The sequence below is a fragment of the Stegodyphus dumicola genome, chromosome 4 (genome assembly GCF_044657685.1).
Source record: "Stegodyphus dumicola isolate Sdum_Otavi_A_Nest chromosome 4, ASM4465768v1".
Lineage (NCBI taxonomy): Eukaryota > Metazoa > Arthropoda > Arachnida > Araneae > Eresidae > Stegodyphus > Stegodyphus dumicola.
The window spans coordinates 191,157,803-191,178,280 of NC_140771.1; the positions used below are offsets into that span (position 1 = coordinate 191,157,803).

Below are 20,478 nucleotides of genomic sequence, written 5' to 3' on the forward strand. Positions count from 1 at the left end.
GACTGAGCTATAAGTCTATCACGAGTTTGGATAGGTTGGATGATTGCAAAGAATACTAAACTCTATTTATATTTAAAACGCTCCATGACCAGTAATAAATTGGGTTGTAGTGGTTTTTAGAGATTTCATGGCAACATATACTTTTTGAAACATATCACACGTCCTCTGGCCACCTGAGTTTTAAAGTTCTTATCGCATTTCGATTAGTTTCTTATAGTAAGATACTTTACGTATGAATCTGGAAGCCGTGCGTGCTATATTATTTGCAGCTCATCATTTGTTGGGCCCACCAGCGGCCGAGCGGTAAAGTCGCTGAACACTGGTAGTTCGGTCCGAGTTTCGAATCCCGCGAACTGGCTGGCTGCATGGGTGTTTTCGTGGTTTTCCCCATGTGTAACGTGTATACGAGCCAGTTTCCCTTAGAATGTCCTCCACGAAGGCATCCCTTCCCTTAGGCATATAGCCCTCGAGGCTTTGCCATAATTACACACACACACATCATTTGTTGCCTACTTTGCTAGTGTGTTTTCCATCCCATTGGCGAGTTTATCTACCCATACCAAGATAATGCTGATTATAGAGCTAATGATAGCTAATGCTGTGTTCAGGAGAAATGTTTTATACTAATTGGATAATCTCATGTAATTTGCTATAAATTTCTCGCTTATTTAAGCGATTCTCTAATATATAGTATTAGTCTCGCTTAAAAAACGGTGTTTTCTGAATTCAACCTTCTTCTCCATGTATGAGCAATTTGTTGCTCGGATAGATTGCAGAAGCTACTTCCTGTTTCATTTTGTGGACCCCTTTTCCTTTTTCTGTTCCTCTTTTGTGGACACTGGCTCGTCTCTGTGTTTTATAGTAAGAAACAGTTCATTAAAGATACTTCTGGCCTGTAATTGCTGCTCCGCGATATCATCTTATGTGCCCATGTGAAACATAATATCCAATATTCTTCGCATAAATTCCCTAATAGACGAAGTTTGCGGGTAAATAGAGGTTTTTATTAGTGATTGCCTAATGACTCTATCAAATGCTGTTTTCTGAGCTGGATCAAAAGCATTCAAAGTTTCTGAGCAATCAGTCCTTCAGGAAGCTGGTTTAGCTTGCTTCGTGCACTTTTTATACTTGGCCTTTGCATTACTATATATTGTCATATAGTGTTGCTTAGTTTTTGGTTGTTCAGTTGTTTGAGCTTTTCTCCTTAAGGCTCTCACTCTGCAGCGTTCAACACTCAATTACGAAATACACCACAACGTGTTATTTTTCACTGCAATCGTCCTCCGTCTATAGGTTTGTAACAAGCCCATTTTATTACAAGCACCATTTTATCATAAAGGGTGGTTAGTGTGATTCTCTCTATGCAGCTATTAAAAGTAATACTCAACTCCTAAGCATGAAAAGAATACTATTTTCGAGAATGTACTGGCCTCAGTACACCGTATTAAATCTTTGGTTGCTCACCTGTTCCAAAATTGTACTTAATTGATAAGTAATAATCATGTGGTCGCTAAGGGAAGGCCTGTCGCTAACGTGCCAGTTTGGTAGGAATGGTCCAGTATTTACTTTGGTAAGCGTAAGATCTCTCCATACTAACTTCTTTTTTACTTTCTAAGTTCTTGAATGAGCTGAAAGAGGAATTACGATACGTATGATCTTTACTCTTCATACACTATTCGGCAGTTTAATCTAAAGTATAGAGAAAGCAGGCAAAGCCTGTATTCGTACCAATAGAGAACATATTCTGTACTCGATTCACTCAACATATTCTCCACTTGTGTAATTTCATAAATGTTATGTATAAAAGTGTTTTTTTTTTTTTTTTTTTTTTTTTGTAAGGGACTGAGTGGAAATTTTAATTGTTGTATGTTTTCGGAGATTCAAAAGTTTTACTCGATCGGACACCTGTCGGGGGATGGAGACTACCATTCCTGTATTATTGAATGTCAAGTATAGCTATACTTTCTAGTCGATCACTTATGACAGACAAAAACTGTTATCAAATAAGTGTGATTCCAGTAATGGATAAGTGTGACGTTACAATGCAATCTACGATTTTCTCCTTGATTTGACATCTTTGAGAAGGGAATTCAGTGTCAGTAATGAAGGAGATATGTTAATTTCTATTTTTTTATATTCTCCCAATTTGATTTTTTAAAGCGACTTAAAATTTGGGAACGAATTTGTAAAAGAACAAAATGCAGGGGATTATTTTCAAATTTAAGTTAAAGTTTAATAAAAGTTTGCTGCAATGAATACGGTATAGTATTTTCTTTAAAAACTAATAAACATTGGCGAAGAGTTTAATTAGTACTTATTTCAGCTTTTGTTTATTCGTAACATACCTCCTTTGACTAATTAACTAAACAAAAAGCGATCCGAACACTCAAACTTTCGCAGAAATGATGGGCGCAGATTTGGTGGAATTACAGCTAGCTTTCAGTGTCAACAGAAAATTATGTAAATAACCTCTGAAAATTTTTACTGCTTAAGTTAGTTCCAAATCTGCAAGATTCTGATAATGCAAGTAAATTTTCTGTTTACTTCAAAACTTTTTTGAAAGAATAATATGTGATTAAATTATTCTTAAAAAGAAGGTGATGCACATTTACCTTTGACTTGAGAACAGATTCTGGGGGTTGCTCGACTTTTATCACAATTTTCTTGGGAGTTAAATTTTCTTCAATAATCATGTCCCCTAACAGTGTTGTCGAAGGAGAATCCGAGGGCATTGCAAGAACGCTGTTTAAATCTGGTAACGTTACTTCAACTTCAGCTTTCTCTTGATGTCCCTTCTGTAATGAACAACGTAAACTATTAAGCATTTATATTATTAATAATTTTGTAGCTTGTTATTATGATAAGATACTGCAGTTCATATAGACTTGAGAAATAATTAAAGGACTGACAATTTTACAAATCTGAAATTATTTTCTCTAGAATAAGCGAAATATTACTTTATAAGTTAAACTAATGCATTTACATAGACTTTGTTTGTGCTAAAAGAAAAGAATAACCATACAGCTAATTGATTATACCAAGACAAACTGAATAACTTGTCATTATAAAATGGAACTATTTTTGAAGAGATAAAAGTTCAGATATCGGATGAATTAAGCCGTCTTGTAAGATAGATGATATACCAAGAAAAATTATAGAAAAGTCGTTTATAGAGATAGAAAATAGCAGTAGAATGTTTTGGTCTTCCTGCATATTTTTTTAAAAAAAGGGGGGGAAGTCGCAACATATATTCTAATCGAAAATTTTTTTTTTGGGGGGGGGCTAATAGTAATTCTTGTCTCGTTCTGAACTACATACTTCATATATAAGGTGTAGGTCTACAGGTCGCTGAAAATCTTACTACACAATACACTAAATTAATGCAATACTAAATCTTTATAAACAATAACTATATAATTATTAAAGATTCATTACCCATATTCCTCCTACAAAATGTCGTAATGTATTTGGTTTATGGTTCAATGACTGGGTGCTAATTAAAAATTTAGGATTTCTCTTTAGCTAAAAACATTGCGCAATGGAAAAAATCTCTTCTAAAATTCGGACAGATTTACTTGCTGTTTATTTAATAATGTTTACGTATTAAAAACGACAAATGAAAATTACAAATTTCAAAGCTTCCTCTTTTATGCAACCTACAAAATATCAAAGTATAATTCATAATAAATACTGTGTTTGCATATATACGCGTAAGATGAAAAATATATACACCAAAATTCCAACTATAATTTGATAATAACCCCTTAATTCTCCATTTCAAGTTGGATATGTCTCCTTTCTGTCCTAAAAGCAGTAACTGTTTATAATAAATCTCTTAATCTGTATCATTTCCAAATTAATTCATATCAAATGACTATACTATGACGCACTGATGCAGGCAGTTACATAAACGTTTCGGTGAATTAGAGCTCATTCGGAGCCGAAACCTTTCATTAATATCCAATAAAAAATTCGAAACCATAACTTTTCACTTGAGCTCAACTTTCTTCTGGGATACAATTCTCTTTTTCAGCAATACATAAACATGTCGCTAAGAACGGTCACGCACATTACTTGTGTAATTTAATAATAAGAATGTGCTTCTAAAGAAATGTTTTGTCCAAGAAATATTTTATACCAGCCTAATTGCAGCAGCGTGTTTAGGCTTCTACACGCAGTCATCACCTACAGCATCGGCGATGGCTGAAAATATCTAAATTTTGAGATTTTAAATCACTAGAAACATATACACACTTGCACATATATATATATATATAGAGAGAGAGAGTTTAATGTCATGTTACATGATGTAATCATGCTGTAATTTGCGAAATTCATACTATCTGCAACATTAACGAATAAAATACTCTAAAATTCATACATCGGTATTAACTGCTGGACTGTAAACTATTAAGAATAACAAGAATTATTAGTTCATATGTATGCAGAGAACTAATCTTTTCCTAGATAGTAAACAATAATGATCAGTTATTATATTTTATAAGTGATAAATATTTCTAAATATTTATTATTTGTATTTCTTCAATTAACTCACTCTCTGAATTTTATTTCTGTCCCAATATTCATTTTTATTCGGTAACTTTCTTATCTCATCGGAGCGAAGAAATAATAAGTTTGAAAAGAAGTTTAAAAAATCTGATGTGTACACCACATGACTTCCTTGTACGGAATATTAAATTATACGCATTTCATTTAAACTTATTAGATTGAATTAAACCTACTTCGCCGACAGCGCATAAACCACAATAGAATAACTGCATTCTTTAAAATTCACTTTGTTTTCCATAGCGACGTTCTGGCGCTAGGTTTACTTAACAGTATTATATTTCGTTCATATTATAATTCATAATGCACAAAATTTATATCATTTAAAGAATTATCTAATCGTTGCCACATGTTCTATTTAAATACTATAATAAAGCTAGAACGATGCATAGAAAATTAAGCAAACAAAACAAAAAAGAAACAGTTTTTCACAGACGATTGAGTATTTCTCATTCAATTAATTCAGTTTTCACTTCGCGACACGGCAAAAATACATAAAAACTCAAAATATCTGTATTAAAAATAACGAAGTAAATCTTAAACGCTGATTTCCTCGAAAAAATTCCTGAAAGTATTAAGCATGATTTAAATGATAAATGAAGGCGTTATCTTTGTTGTTGCGAAGCTAAGTTTTTCTAGATTGGCAACAAATCCGCTATCCTGCTGTTTCAAAAGTAAACAAGAGCAATGACCGCCATCAAAAACATTATTAGGCTTAGCGGCACTTAAACAATTTTAAAATTGTTCATAATTCTAAAAATATTACATACAGATTTACTAAAGGCATAAAAACCTTAACCGGAAGATAAGAACAACATAATTCAATCATTTTTAAAGCAAAAAATGTACAATTTACAAACATATAAGAGTAAAAAAACTGAGATCACTGAGGCGGGTAACATAGTGGATATATATATAAATATATTTATATACGTTAGGTGCGGCCGATTGCAACCAAAATACGAGGTGCACATCTACATGTTATAGCAGTCCTATATACAAAATTTCAATGTTCTGAAGCTACTCGTTTTTGAGTTATGCGAGATATGTACGTTTATACGCACGTACATTCGTACAGACGCCACGAAAAATTCTCTTCAGAATTAATTTTAAAGCAGTTTCATAATTTTTTTGGAGGAAAAGAGTGTTTTATTCTGTCCTTACATACAGATATCACGGAAATACATCGTTAAATTGCATTTGAAAGAGGTCAAAATGGGATATTTTCGTTGAAATATGCTGCCTGAACCTTTTCGCGATTACAATACTTCCTTTTTACTTCGTACAAGGAAGTAAAAAGAAGACAGAAACTAACTAATCCTCGTTACGACAATGCTGTCTGCTTTATAGGAAATAAAACGGGACAAATTCACTTTTCTCTGGGATAGAGAATGAAGAATGAATACTAATAGAAATGGCCATTCTAAGGCTTTAGGAAATATTACTGCTATATATTTGATACTGAATATCTTAAAATATTTCTACATTTTAATTTTTCTCCCCTCCCACCCATATTGGTTTAATTAATGTTACCCTCCATAGTTTTTGATTTATCGCTTATTAATTAATATTTATTTTGTAACTTGTTTCCCTGCAATTTAGAATTTATTTTTCAGATTTTGACTTAATTTTTTTTTAATTCGGAGTAATAAATAAGCCGAAATTTAATTGCCTTTTTTATTCAGTATACAGTTATGTGCAGATATTCAGAGTTTTATTTAGTTATGTGCATATATTTATTCAAATTCTTAAATAGCTTGAATAGAGCCTGTACTATCATACAGTCTTATAAATGTTACTGCACGTAACCGAAAACCGTCAAAATTAGTAACATTTAGCCAATTCTGCTCGCATTTAAAGACATTTTGGAGTGCCAAAATGAGGATGAACATAACGCCTATTGAAATATATTACAGGAAAATTTCACGAACATTTCCTCATAAGCAGAAATATATAAATATAGATGTGAAGTCAGTTTAGCTCAATTTTAAGTATGCACATCGTAGAGAACTTTCTAAGAAACGTTTTTCAGTATTCACGTAGTACATTTTCGAAAACCATGAAAACGCGCACGTAGTCAGCCCTTTTGCCGGTATTTAAAACCGTTCCGAAATCCAAATATTTATCGATTTTAACCGCTCTGAAATTAATAGAAATTTGGAAAACTCACGAGGTTTGGGTAATAATTTAATATGGCCACAACAGTTGTAGAGACTAGGATTTTTGGAAGCAGGCAAGATGAAAAATGAGCAAACGCCTTTGCCGGGAATAGAACCACGGACCTCTAGAATAGCAGACCAGCGTGCAGAACCACTACATCACAAAGGCAGATAGGAAAGTGGGAGAAATACCTTATCTACTCACCTTTTCAAAAAGGCGACTGGGGTTTTTAGGGGACCCAATCGCCAAATCCTGGGTGTGGAGAATCCTCATCCAACACCCTTTTAGTTCGGGCGTCACTATAGAGACATTAGGATTTTTTGGAAGCAGGCAAGCTGAAAAATGAGCAAACGCCTTTGTCGGGTATCAAACCGCGGACCTCTGGAATACCGGCCCAGCGTGCAGAACCACTACACCACGAAGGCACGCTAGGAAAGCGGGAGAAATACCTTATATACCTCACTTTTCAAAAGGCGACTGGGGCTTTTAGGGGACCCAATTGCCAAATCCTGGGTGTGGAGAATCCTCATCCAGCACCCTTTTAGTTCGGGCACCAATGTAGAGACATTAGGATTTTTTGGAAGCAGGCAAGGTGAAAAATGAGCAAACGCCTTTGCCGGTAATCGAACCACGGACCTCTGGAATACCGGCCCAGCGTGCAGAACCACTACACCACGAAGGCACGCTAGGAAAGCAGCAGAAATACATTATGCAGTGGCAGAGTGGTTAAGATCGCTGAGTGCTGGAAGGTCAATATGATTTAATTTCGGGCAAAACGGTTCATTGAATGGTTAGTTTCGTGGTTTTCTTCTATATGTAATCTGTATACCGAACTTCTTCCTCCCCTTAGGCTTTCCCATCTTAGTATAATAACCCTCTTTTACTTTGCCGTATTCTAATAACCTAACCTAACCTAATCTATTAACTAACTGTAAGCCACGGAGCAGGCTTCCGTCTTAGAAATCCATGCGGAATGATGACTGTTCGGTTCTGTACTAACTGAGGATTTTCCATAAAATAGCCTCTTCCTTTCCTGAAAAGTAACTTTAAAGTGCAGGTGTTACATTCTACTACTGAAGCTTTTTCGTTATTTCCTTCTATTGTCTTATTATGTTTGTTTGAAATCATAAAAATTCTTTAAGTTTTGCTCACATCGCAGGATGTTCATTTAGAAGATTTTCCCGAACCTTATAACATGCAAAGATATATGACAATAAACCGATCCGATCGGAAATTTGACCAAAATGAGAATGATTACTTTTCTAATCTAGCATCATAAATGTTAAAAAATAAAATCCTGGAACAGGTGAGAATTTTCAAGTAAAATAATTTCTAGAAAAACATCTTTGAGTAAACTGCTATTTAACGTTTGCCTTAAATGTTAGACTTTCGTATAAAAACGCATAGATAAAAAACAAAGCAATGAAATTTTCATATAAAATTTATACTTTAGGTCTCACTCTTTAAATTCAGTTTTTTCTCATATTTTTAGCAGTGTGATTTATTTCTTTCAGAAATTCTAAAATATATTTATTAATTCTGCTTTATGGCCTAAATGTGTTTAAGCAGAGATAGAAAATAAGTAAAAAATAGTAATAAAAATTGCTGCAGTAAATTAAGTTTAAAATTAATTATAACAAAACAGATTAATTTATGCACTATTTTATTAGAAAGAATCTATAGTTATGATTATATTAGTAAGTTGTTATTATTCAGCAATAAAAGTATCTGTAATCTAAACCTGGATACTGAGTTAATATGATAGAAAACAACATAGATTAATACATTTTTATTAAATAAATTTATACAAAACATGATATTGTTTTGCAATCTACATTTTTGAAGCGAGCAGTGTTTTTTATCAGAATAAAATTCTGATGCTGTTAGCGTCTCAAGGATTAAAATATTTGTATACGCATATAAAAGCACACAGATTGAAGATACGTAAGTGCTACTGAAAAAAAAAATATTTATCATATAACTTACATAAAATATTTGGCCGCCTTTTTATCAGATATACACAAACGGTTCGGAAGATGCATTTTAAAATTAAATAAAATGATTATATTTTGGATTACCATTCTTTGCATACGTTTATAACAAACAGAATAATAAATAAAAGCGTCCTTTAAATTTAATTAGAACATAACTGGTAGGTAAAATTAAAGTAAAATATTTTATTATCCATACTCTGAAAAATATTACCGTATATACCCGCGTATAAGTCGACCACCCCACTTCGACATAAAAAATTCGTAGAAAATAAGAAACCCGCGTATAAGTCGATCCCCCACTTCCGAATTCGAACGAGAAACTTAGAAAAATTTTTTTAAGTACTAAATTTATTCAAAATCATCTGAGGAAAAAAAAGTAAATATACGATAAAAAATGCCTTGGTAAATAAACAAAATCAAAATCCTTCTTCTAGAATTTGTTCCGGAAATTCTTGAATTTTGTTCCGGAAAAGATTCACGTACGTAAAATCTATCTGCATTTCCCCTTTTTAAAAGTTAAAAGAAATATTCAAAACTGTTCAGTTATTGCGTGGGCTATTTTTTTTTTTTTTTTTTTTTTTTTAATTTTGACGTGTACGCCTGTTAACAAAAGTATTTCATGAATGAACAATAACTATTATAAAGACTTATACGTTCGTTTTATCGAAACTTACTCTAGTTAAAGTATGAAACTCTGCGATTAGTTCGTCACATAATTTAAGTCATGAAATTACTTAAGTAAGTGACTTATTTGATAAGTCGTCCAATTTGAGTGCGAGAAGAATACAACTGCATTATATCAAGAAATTTTTGAACTTCCGATTCTTTTAATTTTTTATGGCCCCGCGTATAAGTCGACCCCCCCACTTTGAAGTCTTTTTTTTTTTTTTTTGTACAAAATATCTCGACTTATACGCGGGTATATACGGTAATTCTGAAATTTACGACCATACCTTTAATAATACCCTAATTTATAGAGCTGAGTAAGGATGTTAAATTTTAAGAATTAATGTAAGCATATATATATATATATATATATGTGTGTGTGTGTGTGTGTGTGTGTGTGTAAATACAAAAAAACGTTCCTATAAATAAAAAATGCAATTAATCCAAGAATTATCGCGTATTATGCCGCAGAAAAGTTATTAGTTAAAACATGCAGAAAGAAATTTAGTACTAATTTTTCACAAAGAACAAAAGTTCGAATAAATAAATTTAAAATGATCCTATAATAAATGAGAATTGTGTAGATGTAAACAGAAAATTAAAATAAACAACCAAAAAATAAAACAAAATTAAATAAAGTAAATAAGTACATGAAAGAAAATGAATTCAATCAACTCCAACATAACGTCGTCAGGAAGAGGTGAGGTACGCTGAAGTTATTTATAATTCCTCTGCTATAAGCTGCTGAGTTTTGCTTTCCTGTATCCAGAATTATCTCATGAACGATTTCTGTATGTCTTTTTAATTTTAATCGTTCACCCGAAAATTCTAATCCTCCCCGAAACAAGAAAAATGTCAAAAATACAAAGCAAAATTATAATTAATTTTTCTTTTTCAAATTAAAATGAACATTTCTCAAAATTAAAACTTACCCAAAATACATGGAAGAATTAAAGCTAAGTGAAAAAGCCTTTTTTAAACCGAGAATAATGCGAAATGAAGCGAAAATATTTTTAAACAAATCGGTGTGAGAATCCCATTCAAATAAAAGTTCGAAACAAAGAAAAGACTGTTAGAACCTGAGACGCTGAACGTGTTGGCAGCTTGGACTATTTGGCGAAACTAAGAACCGTAGTCGAGAAAGCTCTCTCCAGAAAGGTGAATGAATGGTACAAAATAAATAAATTCGAAGTTCAGACATTAAAAAAATTCTTATTTACATTAATTTTAATATTAGACGTTGAAGCATAAAAATAACGGCAATGAACTAGGCCGATAAAATGCTGTAGTTAATTAGGTAGTATGCTTTTCACGCTACTTAGAATCAAAGTAATTTGAATCAGAAGCATGTTGTCAACAAATATTAACGTACATATTTATTTTCTTTAAATTTATCTTAAAACGTGTGAAGTGCCTTATAACTAAAGAGGTTTTATTTTTCGAGTAAATATGGTTTGTAGGGTGATTTTAAAATTTCTGGATCAAATATAATGGTAGATTTAAGAAATCGAAATCAGCAGATTTTGTAATGAAATACGTGTACGGTTATGATGTGTTGAGGTGTCACAAAGCGTTGCTGAGATCGGTTAGTGAAAGCGATCCGTTGATGTAAATCATCATGACCTGTCCGCCGTTAGAGCTGTATGCATCTCTGCACGAAGTGGACGACATGTATTTTATCTTTTAGTCTGCGGAACAGAAACGGTGCCCCAATGAAATGAAATACAGGGAAGGATTTCCGAGTAAACAGCTGTGAAATCACCAAACGCTCGTGCATATTATTAAGTAGAAACTGCAACTGCGTCCGAGTGAATTGTTTCGTTATTGTAAGTGCCATGTCAGTAGAAGAAAATGCCACAGAACTCCTACAGCGAAAGAAGCTGTAATGCATAGGTTAAGAGATAATTCTGCTGCAAATGCAAGTACTGTTGAGAAGTGTTGGAAGTAAGCCAAGCAATCATTCGGATGATTCAAAATCTTAAAGAAATGCGTCCACACCATTTTCAGCAATTGCAAATATTGAAACCTGGCAATTATTCTATCGTTGTACAACTTATTCCCTGATAAGGCTTTACTTGCACATTCAAATGTAATTACTCCCAAAATTCTCACCTTTTGGAGCATGATTGTGTGCACGGAAAGAAATCACATGCATGCCATAAGAATTAAAAGAAACATACATTTTAATTAGTTGCTACAACGTCGATACCTACAGCATCCTTCTACGTGATATCTTCCGGAATTCTTTCCAAATGTCATTCAGCTGCTCGCACATTAATATGGATTTCGCACAAATGAGCCAGTTCTCTTCAGTAGTAACATCAAAAATTATTTAATGCTACTTACGACCTTCATTGAATTGATCGATTTAGACCTGTTTTTTTTCCATCACGATCACCAGATTTGCCATGTAGGAGTTCTTCTGCTGAGGCATGTTAAGAACAATGATACGCGAACATTCCATTGAATCCGATGAAGATCTATTAGCTAGGACATCAGAAAATGTGAGTGAAATACCTGAAATATTTGCTAATGTACATCCCTCCATATGTTGCTGTCATAAATATTGTATTATGCTTGTAATCGCACTTTCGTACACTTCTTAAAGCTGAATTACTAGATTTCCTCCCCCCCTCAAACTTTTAATTTACTTGCGTTTCTTACTTCTGTAAACATACATACAGCATGGAAATGATGTCCATTACTTAGAATGACCTCAAAGATGCTTCTGTTCTGCAAGCTGTAAAAAAAAAAGAATAAATAATTTAGTTGCACTTTACATGTTTTGTCAGATTTATTATACTTTGAATTCGACTTGAGTCCGCTATAGGAAAAAACAAACAAACAAACAAAAACTTTAAACTTTAACAGGTAAAGAATACTGTTTCACTTATTTCCTTTCATATATTGCAAATTAGAATAAATGTTTTGTGCATATTAGGCAAAGAAACTTTATGTGTTATTTATTAATGATGGTATATTTGTTGAATTGTATTAAATGTGTATAAATTCAGGCTCGCTGCATAAAATTAATGAGATTTGAATGTATATTTAATAAGATTCTTCAGAACAGCAATTTCTCGCTTGAATTAATATTATGTATATACTAGAAATGGGTTGAATGCATGAGATATGTGATCTATCATATCTTTTATGCTATTAATATATATCCTATTTCTAAAAGTCAAGAATTTTAGCCTTATTTGGAGAAAACAAATTTATATATAACATTGCTAAAAGAGAAATATGCAGCTATGCACTTGAATATATCAAAAGTCTTCATTCAAAATCTGTGATTTATGTATATACGAAGCGTTACTCCAGAGTATTATCGACGTTCCTTCCTGTAAGTGAATGATATACAAAGCTTTGGATTTCAGAAACAGATTCGGATGTCCACGCTTCTCATTAAATATTGAGTACTTTTCAAAATTTTGAACACGTTATTGAATCATTGGGTTGTTAATATTTAGGTGATCGTTCTGTTTGGTTCAGATTAATAACTAAATCAGTAAACTCTGCAATTGAAATTGAGTTCCAGGGCGCATTTTGTGTAATAATCCTGATTAGGGCCTCTGATAGAAATGTTTGCGATCATAAAATGATTGGATTATGGTAAGTTACTGCACAACTAAATTTCAAATTTCAGTTTGAACTAGGAATTCAAATCATCATTTTAACTGATTCCATGCTACTAGTTAGTTATTAAGAAAATTAAACAAGCGAAATAATATTTTGTTATTATTAAAATTCTCAAGTATGAGTTTTGCTGTAATATTGAATTTAATCAATAATATCAATCATCACTAACCTAAGCTTTGATTGCAAGTTCTTAGGATGTTCATAAGCTTGCATAAAAACGGTTAATAAACTTTTGAACGGAGAAATTCTAATTAAGAATCATATATTTTATTGATTGTTTAATCGTTTGGCATACGTATTAACACAGGATATGTACAATGGTCTTTTTCTTTAGAATAAATTGCTTGAAGCAGAACACGCATATTGAGAGAAAGACATTTCTAAATCATTAATTATGTTGATTATTAAGACTTTAAACTGGCAAGACAATTTATTGGAATGTGTTGCTTCTGTGCCTTTTTTAATGAACAGATTCCCTCAATTGACTCTCTACGTTATATTCTCAACAATTATCATAATATATTATGTCTACAATCAGCTTCATTTATTTAGAAATTTTTCCATCACCTTCTTGCTGTCAAAAATGTTTTGCAGTTCCTCCAAAGATTTGGAGTCAAATTCCTTCACCTGAACAACGTGTAGTAATCAATAAGAAACGGCATTCTGTAGCAGAAAAATCTATGGAATGCTCCTGCTCTGTTTTAGATCATACTCGTACTAAAGACTGAACTACATTTACATATTTTAAATCTTTACCCTCTCTCCTTCTTTCTTGATAACTTCACAGAAAACACGTACAACTGTCAACCAGTAACAGAAAATTGTCAACAAGAGAACACAACCTCTGGTACTAGAGCATGCTCTTGCATAGTATTGAAACTAACTGTAATGAATTAATGAGCACAGGGAAATTTCTCTGTGATAAAATATATTTTAATCCCAAACATGCAAATCCGGGACAAAGGTTTTATTAAATAAGGAAAGTCTTGGATAGAATTAATATTTTTAAACAGTTCTTTATTAAATAAAGTTCCAATTAAAAAAAAATCTAAGATTTACCGTTTGCCGAACTTCGCATTTTTACATTAGTGTGTTTCTGTTCAATGTGGAATTTGCTACTGTTTTAATTCGTATTTGTCATGAAGTGTTTACTGACATGCAATAAGAATATTTATGTTGTTTATAATTTAAAATTATAAGTGTGTTATCGTAGTTTTGGTTCCTTGAATTTCCATTATTATAAATCAGAAATCAAGTTCAGACAAACTTCCACACGCAGAGAGAAGTTGCTTTCTGGTTACTCTTGACGTACATTGAGACGAATCAATGACGAATGTGATTTTAATTACTCTTAACCCGCGAGCACACGCGGCGGGTATGTCATACCCATGTGCATTTTTCTTTTTGTACATTTCTCGCCCATTCTTTCATAAAAGGACGAAACTTGGTGTACCTGAGTTCAAGGTCACATACTTAAATGGGGGAAATTCCTGAGGTGGCAAGTGCAACGGATTTTTAGGACCAGCATTGTTCGGGCATGTCATACCCGCGCGTGTACTGGCGTTTCTCAGTGAGTCACTTCACATTTCTCGTTTTCAAGCTTTTAGTATATGTTTTTCTTGAGTTGTAAGCATGTGGCCGTATATTCCTTACGATGAAGAGAGGAAAAATTGAGAAATCTCCTTGAAACAGTTTCTTTTGATGAGGATTCATTTAGTGAAGAAGAGGAAAATGTTGATGACGAAGAATATAATTAGTAATCATGATTCATCCATATAGAGTAGTGATTCAAATACAGAAACAGAAAATGAAACTCTGGAATTTAGCAATGAGTTTTATGTTGGAAAAAAGGGAGTAAAATGGAACAAAAATAAATTCCGTACTAATGTTAGAATTGAGGCCAAAAATATTATAACTAAACTCCCTGGAAATACAAAGTATTCTAAAGACGTCTCAACACCTCTAGAGTCCTTGTCATTGCTTATCGATGAAATTGATAATACAAATATTTATATTGATTCAATACGAGAAAATTTCACTCGTGATCGGGATGAGTACTTTTCTCAAAGCCTTAAGGATGCAGCTAATAGAAAATGTTCAAAATGGACGACGACGAGCATCTGTGGTTTCTGATTCTGGACGAACACTGACCACCGATGAACATGTTAACAATGGACCGCCCTCCAAAAAACCTGAAATGACTTACAAGAGGTGTACAGAGTGCTCCAAGAAAAACGATAGAAAGACTAGATTCATTTGTGAAAATTGTAGCAAAAGTATATATATGGAACATATGATTCCATTTTGTAAACAATGTTAAAAAAAATGTAAGTAAATAATTTTTCCTCTCCTTATTGCTTCCTATTTTATCCAAAATGAAGTATTAACTTGGTTTTACATTTTAATTTCTTTTAAAAAACCGAATAATTTTTCTCGGCAAATTTTTATTTACAATTTTTTTATTCGGGTATGACATACCCGGCGCGTGTTCTCGTGTTCGTCGGATCGGTGCGTGTGCTCGCGGGTTAAGCACTTATTTCGATTATATTAATATATTGAGAATATAATGAAAACGAATGTGATATTGATGTTTTAAAACAATGTTTCATATGTAATATTCTGAAGCACTGGAAAGGAATTCAGTATTAAATAAGCAAATAAGTATCTTTGCTAATCGCATTTTTTAGGTTAATTTTTATTTTCATGGTAAATGCAGGAAACAAATGGATCACAGAAACGGTATGACACATGTAACCCATATAATACTGTTACGAAGTGTACAGACGCGGTGAAATAGCTTCCCCGGAAAGCAGGTTTACGGTTGCCATAAAATAGAAAGAAAGGTAGGCTTGCCACATTTGGCGACATAATTGGCGACATGCCATGGACGGATAGAGAACCCTCTGGTACGAATTCTTACCGGTTAAGCCCAGAATGTTCTCGAACACAAGCCGAAAGCTATAAAAACCCTTCTGGTCCGCAGTCAGTGAGTGTTGTGCCTCGTCTAGAGTGCGAGATCGTGTATCCCATCTAGTCAGTCCGTGCGGAGACGATCGAGTTGACAGCCGGCCAGCGAGTGCCGAGTGGGTCGTCGAGTGCATCGAAGAGTTTCTTAGTGTACCGCGGTCGAGAGAGTGTGTTAAGGCTCGGGAAGGACTGAACCGAAGTGTCGGGAGCTGTGCTCTGTGTGTCGTCGACTGCATCGCGTGTTTTAGCGTGGAGAGTCTCGAGAGTACGTAGAGTTCCGAGAACGATATAGCAGAGTCGAGAGCTGTACTCTGGTGCTTTGCAGTGAAGCTCTCTCCACCGCTATTGCTCGACAGTGTGAAGGCTGTGTTGACAGTGTGAAGGCTGTGTCGCTGATTGTTCCAGCGTGTTTATTGTAGATCTTCGACGACTGTTAAAGTGTTTTGGAGCTGTCCTGATTAATATTGTAAAATAAAGTGTGTTTCGATACTTCATCAAGTGTCGTCGTTATTCACTCCCAATCTGCACGAACCCCGTAACGTAACTTGAAGAAGAGAAAATAACGTAACAACTGGTGTCAGAAGAAAAAATCGTAACAATACTAACATAGACCTCAAAGTGAATCATAAATTTGCCATAAATAACTTTTTTAAATATTTAGAAAATCGTCTATCTTACGTTAGAAAAGGCGAAGGAAAAAAAAAAAAAAAAAAAACATGCGTGTGGCATACAGCATGCATACAGCTGATCGATGATCACGTTTACAGAGTTTTAAGTGTTGACATACTTTCATTTCATATTTACTGCGCTATTTATGTTTAGAATATAAACTGATAGAGATATCCGAAAGACGAAGATATCTGAATATGTTCCGGCTATCTGCACTTGTAAAACTCGTTACAACTTGGAGATAGAAAAAAGGTACAAAAATGTTTTATTAATGTTTGCGTTCTTTCGGCACGTTTATTCACAATGTTTACGCGGATTGTTAACATATAAAAATACTAATGCACTATTTAAAACCTTTTAAAAATATCAAAATGTTTGATTTAATAATTTTTTATTTTGAAGCTGAAGACGACGACGATTTGTAAAGCAGTTTAAAATGCAGCTTTAAATTTTTCATTTTGGAAACCATACTGCAATAGAGGTTATTTTTATAAATTTTAAAATGTGAATTTTATGATTCCAATGATACAATAAAAATATGTATAAAACTTTTTTATTGTTATCTTAGAGAATCGGATGCTTATTAGAATTTCTATATTGGCAGAAAGAAATGAAATGTCGGTGCCAAATTGTGAAAAAAGATCAAATAAGGATGGCTTTATTACGATATTTATATTTTAATGAAGAACACAAGGTTGTGAGCAATTTGAAGAGTTAATTTGACTGGGGAAGAACTTTACAAACAGCCATAAAGCTATAGAAAAATTTTTACACTGTTTCTTAAACTGTGGGGGTCGCGGGATTTGCAGCAGGGGTTCGCCAAAATTTTAGTAGTTATGATATTTTTTTAACTTGTAGAGACATTAGAATTTTTTCGGATGCAGAAGAGATGAAAAATTAGCATCGCCTTCGCCGGGAACCGAACCAAGAACCTCTGAAATACCGGCTCAGTGTGCTGATCACCACACCCCGAAGGCACACTAGGAAGGCGGGAGAAATACCTTACAAACTTATTACAATAATTTTATGATTACCAAATTTTTTTTACGCAATGTATCTGAAAATAGATAAAGATAAGACAATACAGACGAAAAAAAAGGGGGTGGGGACATTTCGGCGCATCCTTTTTATAATAGAAGCGTTAATTTTACTTACTTTGCACGTGACCCTGTCATTTTGTCTTTACTTATTTAAAATTCTCATATTGTTCTACGTCTTAAAATTAGAAATTAATGTTAATGACCTGAAACTGCAATAGTATATTGCAGTACAAAGTGAAAAAATTGACAGTTTCACACATGCGTATTTGCCCAAAATTTTTTTAAATACTATGGAGTTCTGGAGGTCACGAAAACATTTCAGTGATAAAAAGGGGTCACGACTGAAGAAAGTTTAAGAAATCCTGGTATAGACTATAGATAATTGTCAGAACTCAAAATTATGTAAAATTGAACTTTAGACCGATATCTGATTAGACTGATTCTGCAGAAAATCGGTTCAACATGGTTTCCAAAATGAAAGATTTAAAACTCCATTTTAAACTGCTTTACAAATCGTTGCCATCTTCAGCTTCAAAATAAAAAAAAAAATAAATCAAGCATTTTGATATTTTTAAAAGGTTTCAAATAGTACATTAGTATTTTTATATGTTAAAAATCTGCGTAAACTTTGTGAATAAACGTACCAAACGAGCATAAACATTAATAAAACATTTTTGCACCTTTTTTCTAATTCCAAGTTGTAAGAAGTTTTACAAGTGCAGATATCCGGAACATATTCAGATATCTTCATCCTTCGGATATCTGTATCAGCTATTGAGAGTATAAGTTATTTTGTAAAATTTCATGAGTCTAAGACCAAATATTACCCAACTTGAAACATGGTTTGTTTGTCTTCTAAATACAATTTACAAATGTATTCCATTTAGGGTAGTATAGACATTTTTACATCACTTTATTGCAAAAAATAACCAATAATTCTGTATAAATAAAGTAAGTTAAACAATGGGTATGCCACGAAATAAAATATTTTACCTTCTTTGCTTCCATCATGTTATTCTTTTAGGATTTAAGCAATATATATAAATAGATTTCTATCTGCATAAACTACGGTAATCATCTCTAACATGCCCTAACTAATGGTCAATATGTAGTATTTTTTATAAGCGTTTTCCATACTATTTGTGTTTTTGAGATTTCCCAAAATTGTCTTCTCTATCTAAATAAATAATCAGTAGCGTGCTTTAGATCATTAAAGGATAACATTAAGCTGGACAAATTTTGTTTGAGAGGTAATCAAATCGTTTTCTTTTAAATGTGAATTGCTTGTATGTAGTCAGGATAGAAGTGACCGATTATAGAAGTATTTACTCTAAAACGCAAGAAAGCCAGGTCAGTCAGAATCAAAGAAAATATTAGCTTAAAAAAGAGCTATTCAAATTTTTGAGAGATTTCTTTAAAGGCTCTTAATTTGCATCAATATTTCTACGTTGATAATTTTTATTATTAAAGGTTTTAAACGCCCGAATATACAACAAAAATGAAGGAATAGGGAAAATGTTAAAAAAAATTTATTGATTTCATTTAATAACTAGGCATTCCATTTAATGAGAGCCGAAAATATTGAAGAATTCAGAATTACGACTTTCTATATATATCATAAGTCCCTCAATCATAAAACTGGAGATCGCGTACCACAAGCCTAAGGAAATTTTGAAACAAATTCGAAAGGCAAATGGTAAAGCATTACTGTCGGTCACTCCCTGAAGTGTAAGTGATAAACATAAGCTGGGTCTAATTAGCAAAATAGTTGGTAACTGGGAAAAGCATTAACTTTGATATTTGTGTTTCATTTCAAAATCCTAAAAATTTCCATTTTGCAAAAACGTATAGAATTTACTTAGGGATTTGAATGCATGAAGCTAACTTTATGGAATCTGCCATTTTTATATCTTACAGCATTGCATAAATAAAGCATTATTACTAATTGTTTTTGTAATAGAAAAAAAAAGAAAGAAAATCTGAAATGATTCAAATTTTAACATCGCACGAGAGGATTTTTTATGCTCTCGCTGAGCCCGCACATCACCAGTATTCTCTTAGACCAGGGGTCGGCAACCTGCGGCTGTTTGGATGTGAAACTGCGGCTCATTAGTTCCATAAGCAACTATTATTTATTTTATCCAAAAAAGAAAAAAAAAAAAACTGAAGAAGAGCATCGAGAATTCAATCGGGATTGGACGCAGTCGTTCGCTTTCATATGCAGCTCAGATGGCCTTCCGACTTGTTTCATTTGCCACGAAGAACTCGCACACAATAAGAAATCAAATTTAGAGAGACACTTCACTAAAAAACATACTCAATTTGCTAGTAAATATCTAGCCGGCGAAGAACGAAAAAAAAAGCTGTCGACGAGTTCCAAAAACAAAAACAGCAATCAAGTTCCATGTTAAGTAACTGGGCACAATCCACAAGTAATGTTAATCTGGCAATATTCACGGTATCATTAGAAATTGCAAAAAAAGGCAAACCATTCACAGATGGTGAGTATGTCAAATTTTGCTTCATACGTGCATCTGAAGAACTGTTTTGTAATTTCAAAAGCAAACCAGAAATCTTGAAAAAAATCAAAGATTTGCCACTATCCGCTAAAACAGTACAAGATAGAATAGCTAAAATATCAAATGTAACATATTTGCAGGTGGAAGATATTCAACTTTCTTCTGCCTTATAACTTGCTACAGATGAGTCTAGCAACACGGCACAGGGTGCCCTTTTTGTCAGGTATAAGTCTTCCCAAAACCCAAAAGAAGAAT

The 20,478-nt window shown here is 33.1% G+C and overlaps 1 protein-coding gene across 1 annotated transcript in view; it reads right to left on the bottom strand.

Moving 5' to 3' along the window:
- LOC118182238 (adhesion molecule nephrin-like) overlaps window positions 1-20,478 on the bottom strand; it is a 324,602-nt gene that overhangs the window by 20,832 nt on the left and 283,292 nt on the right. The window contains exon 13 of the mRNA XM_035351562.1: window positions 2,613-2,795. Within this exon, the coding sequence (XP_035207453.1) occupies window positions 2,613-2,795 (183 nt within the window). The remainder of the gene's footprint in view (window positions 1-2,612; window positions 2,796-20,478) is intronic.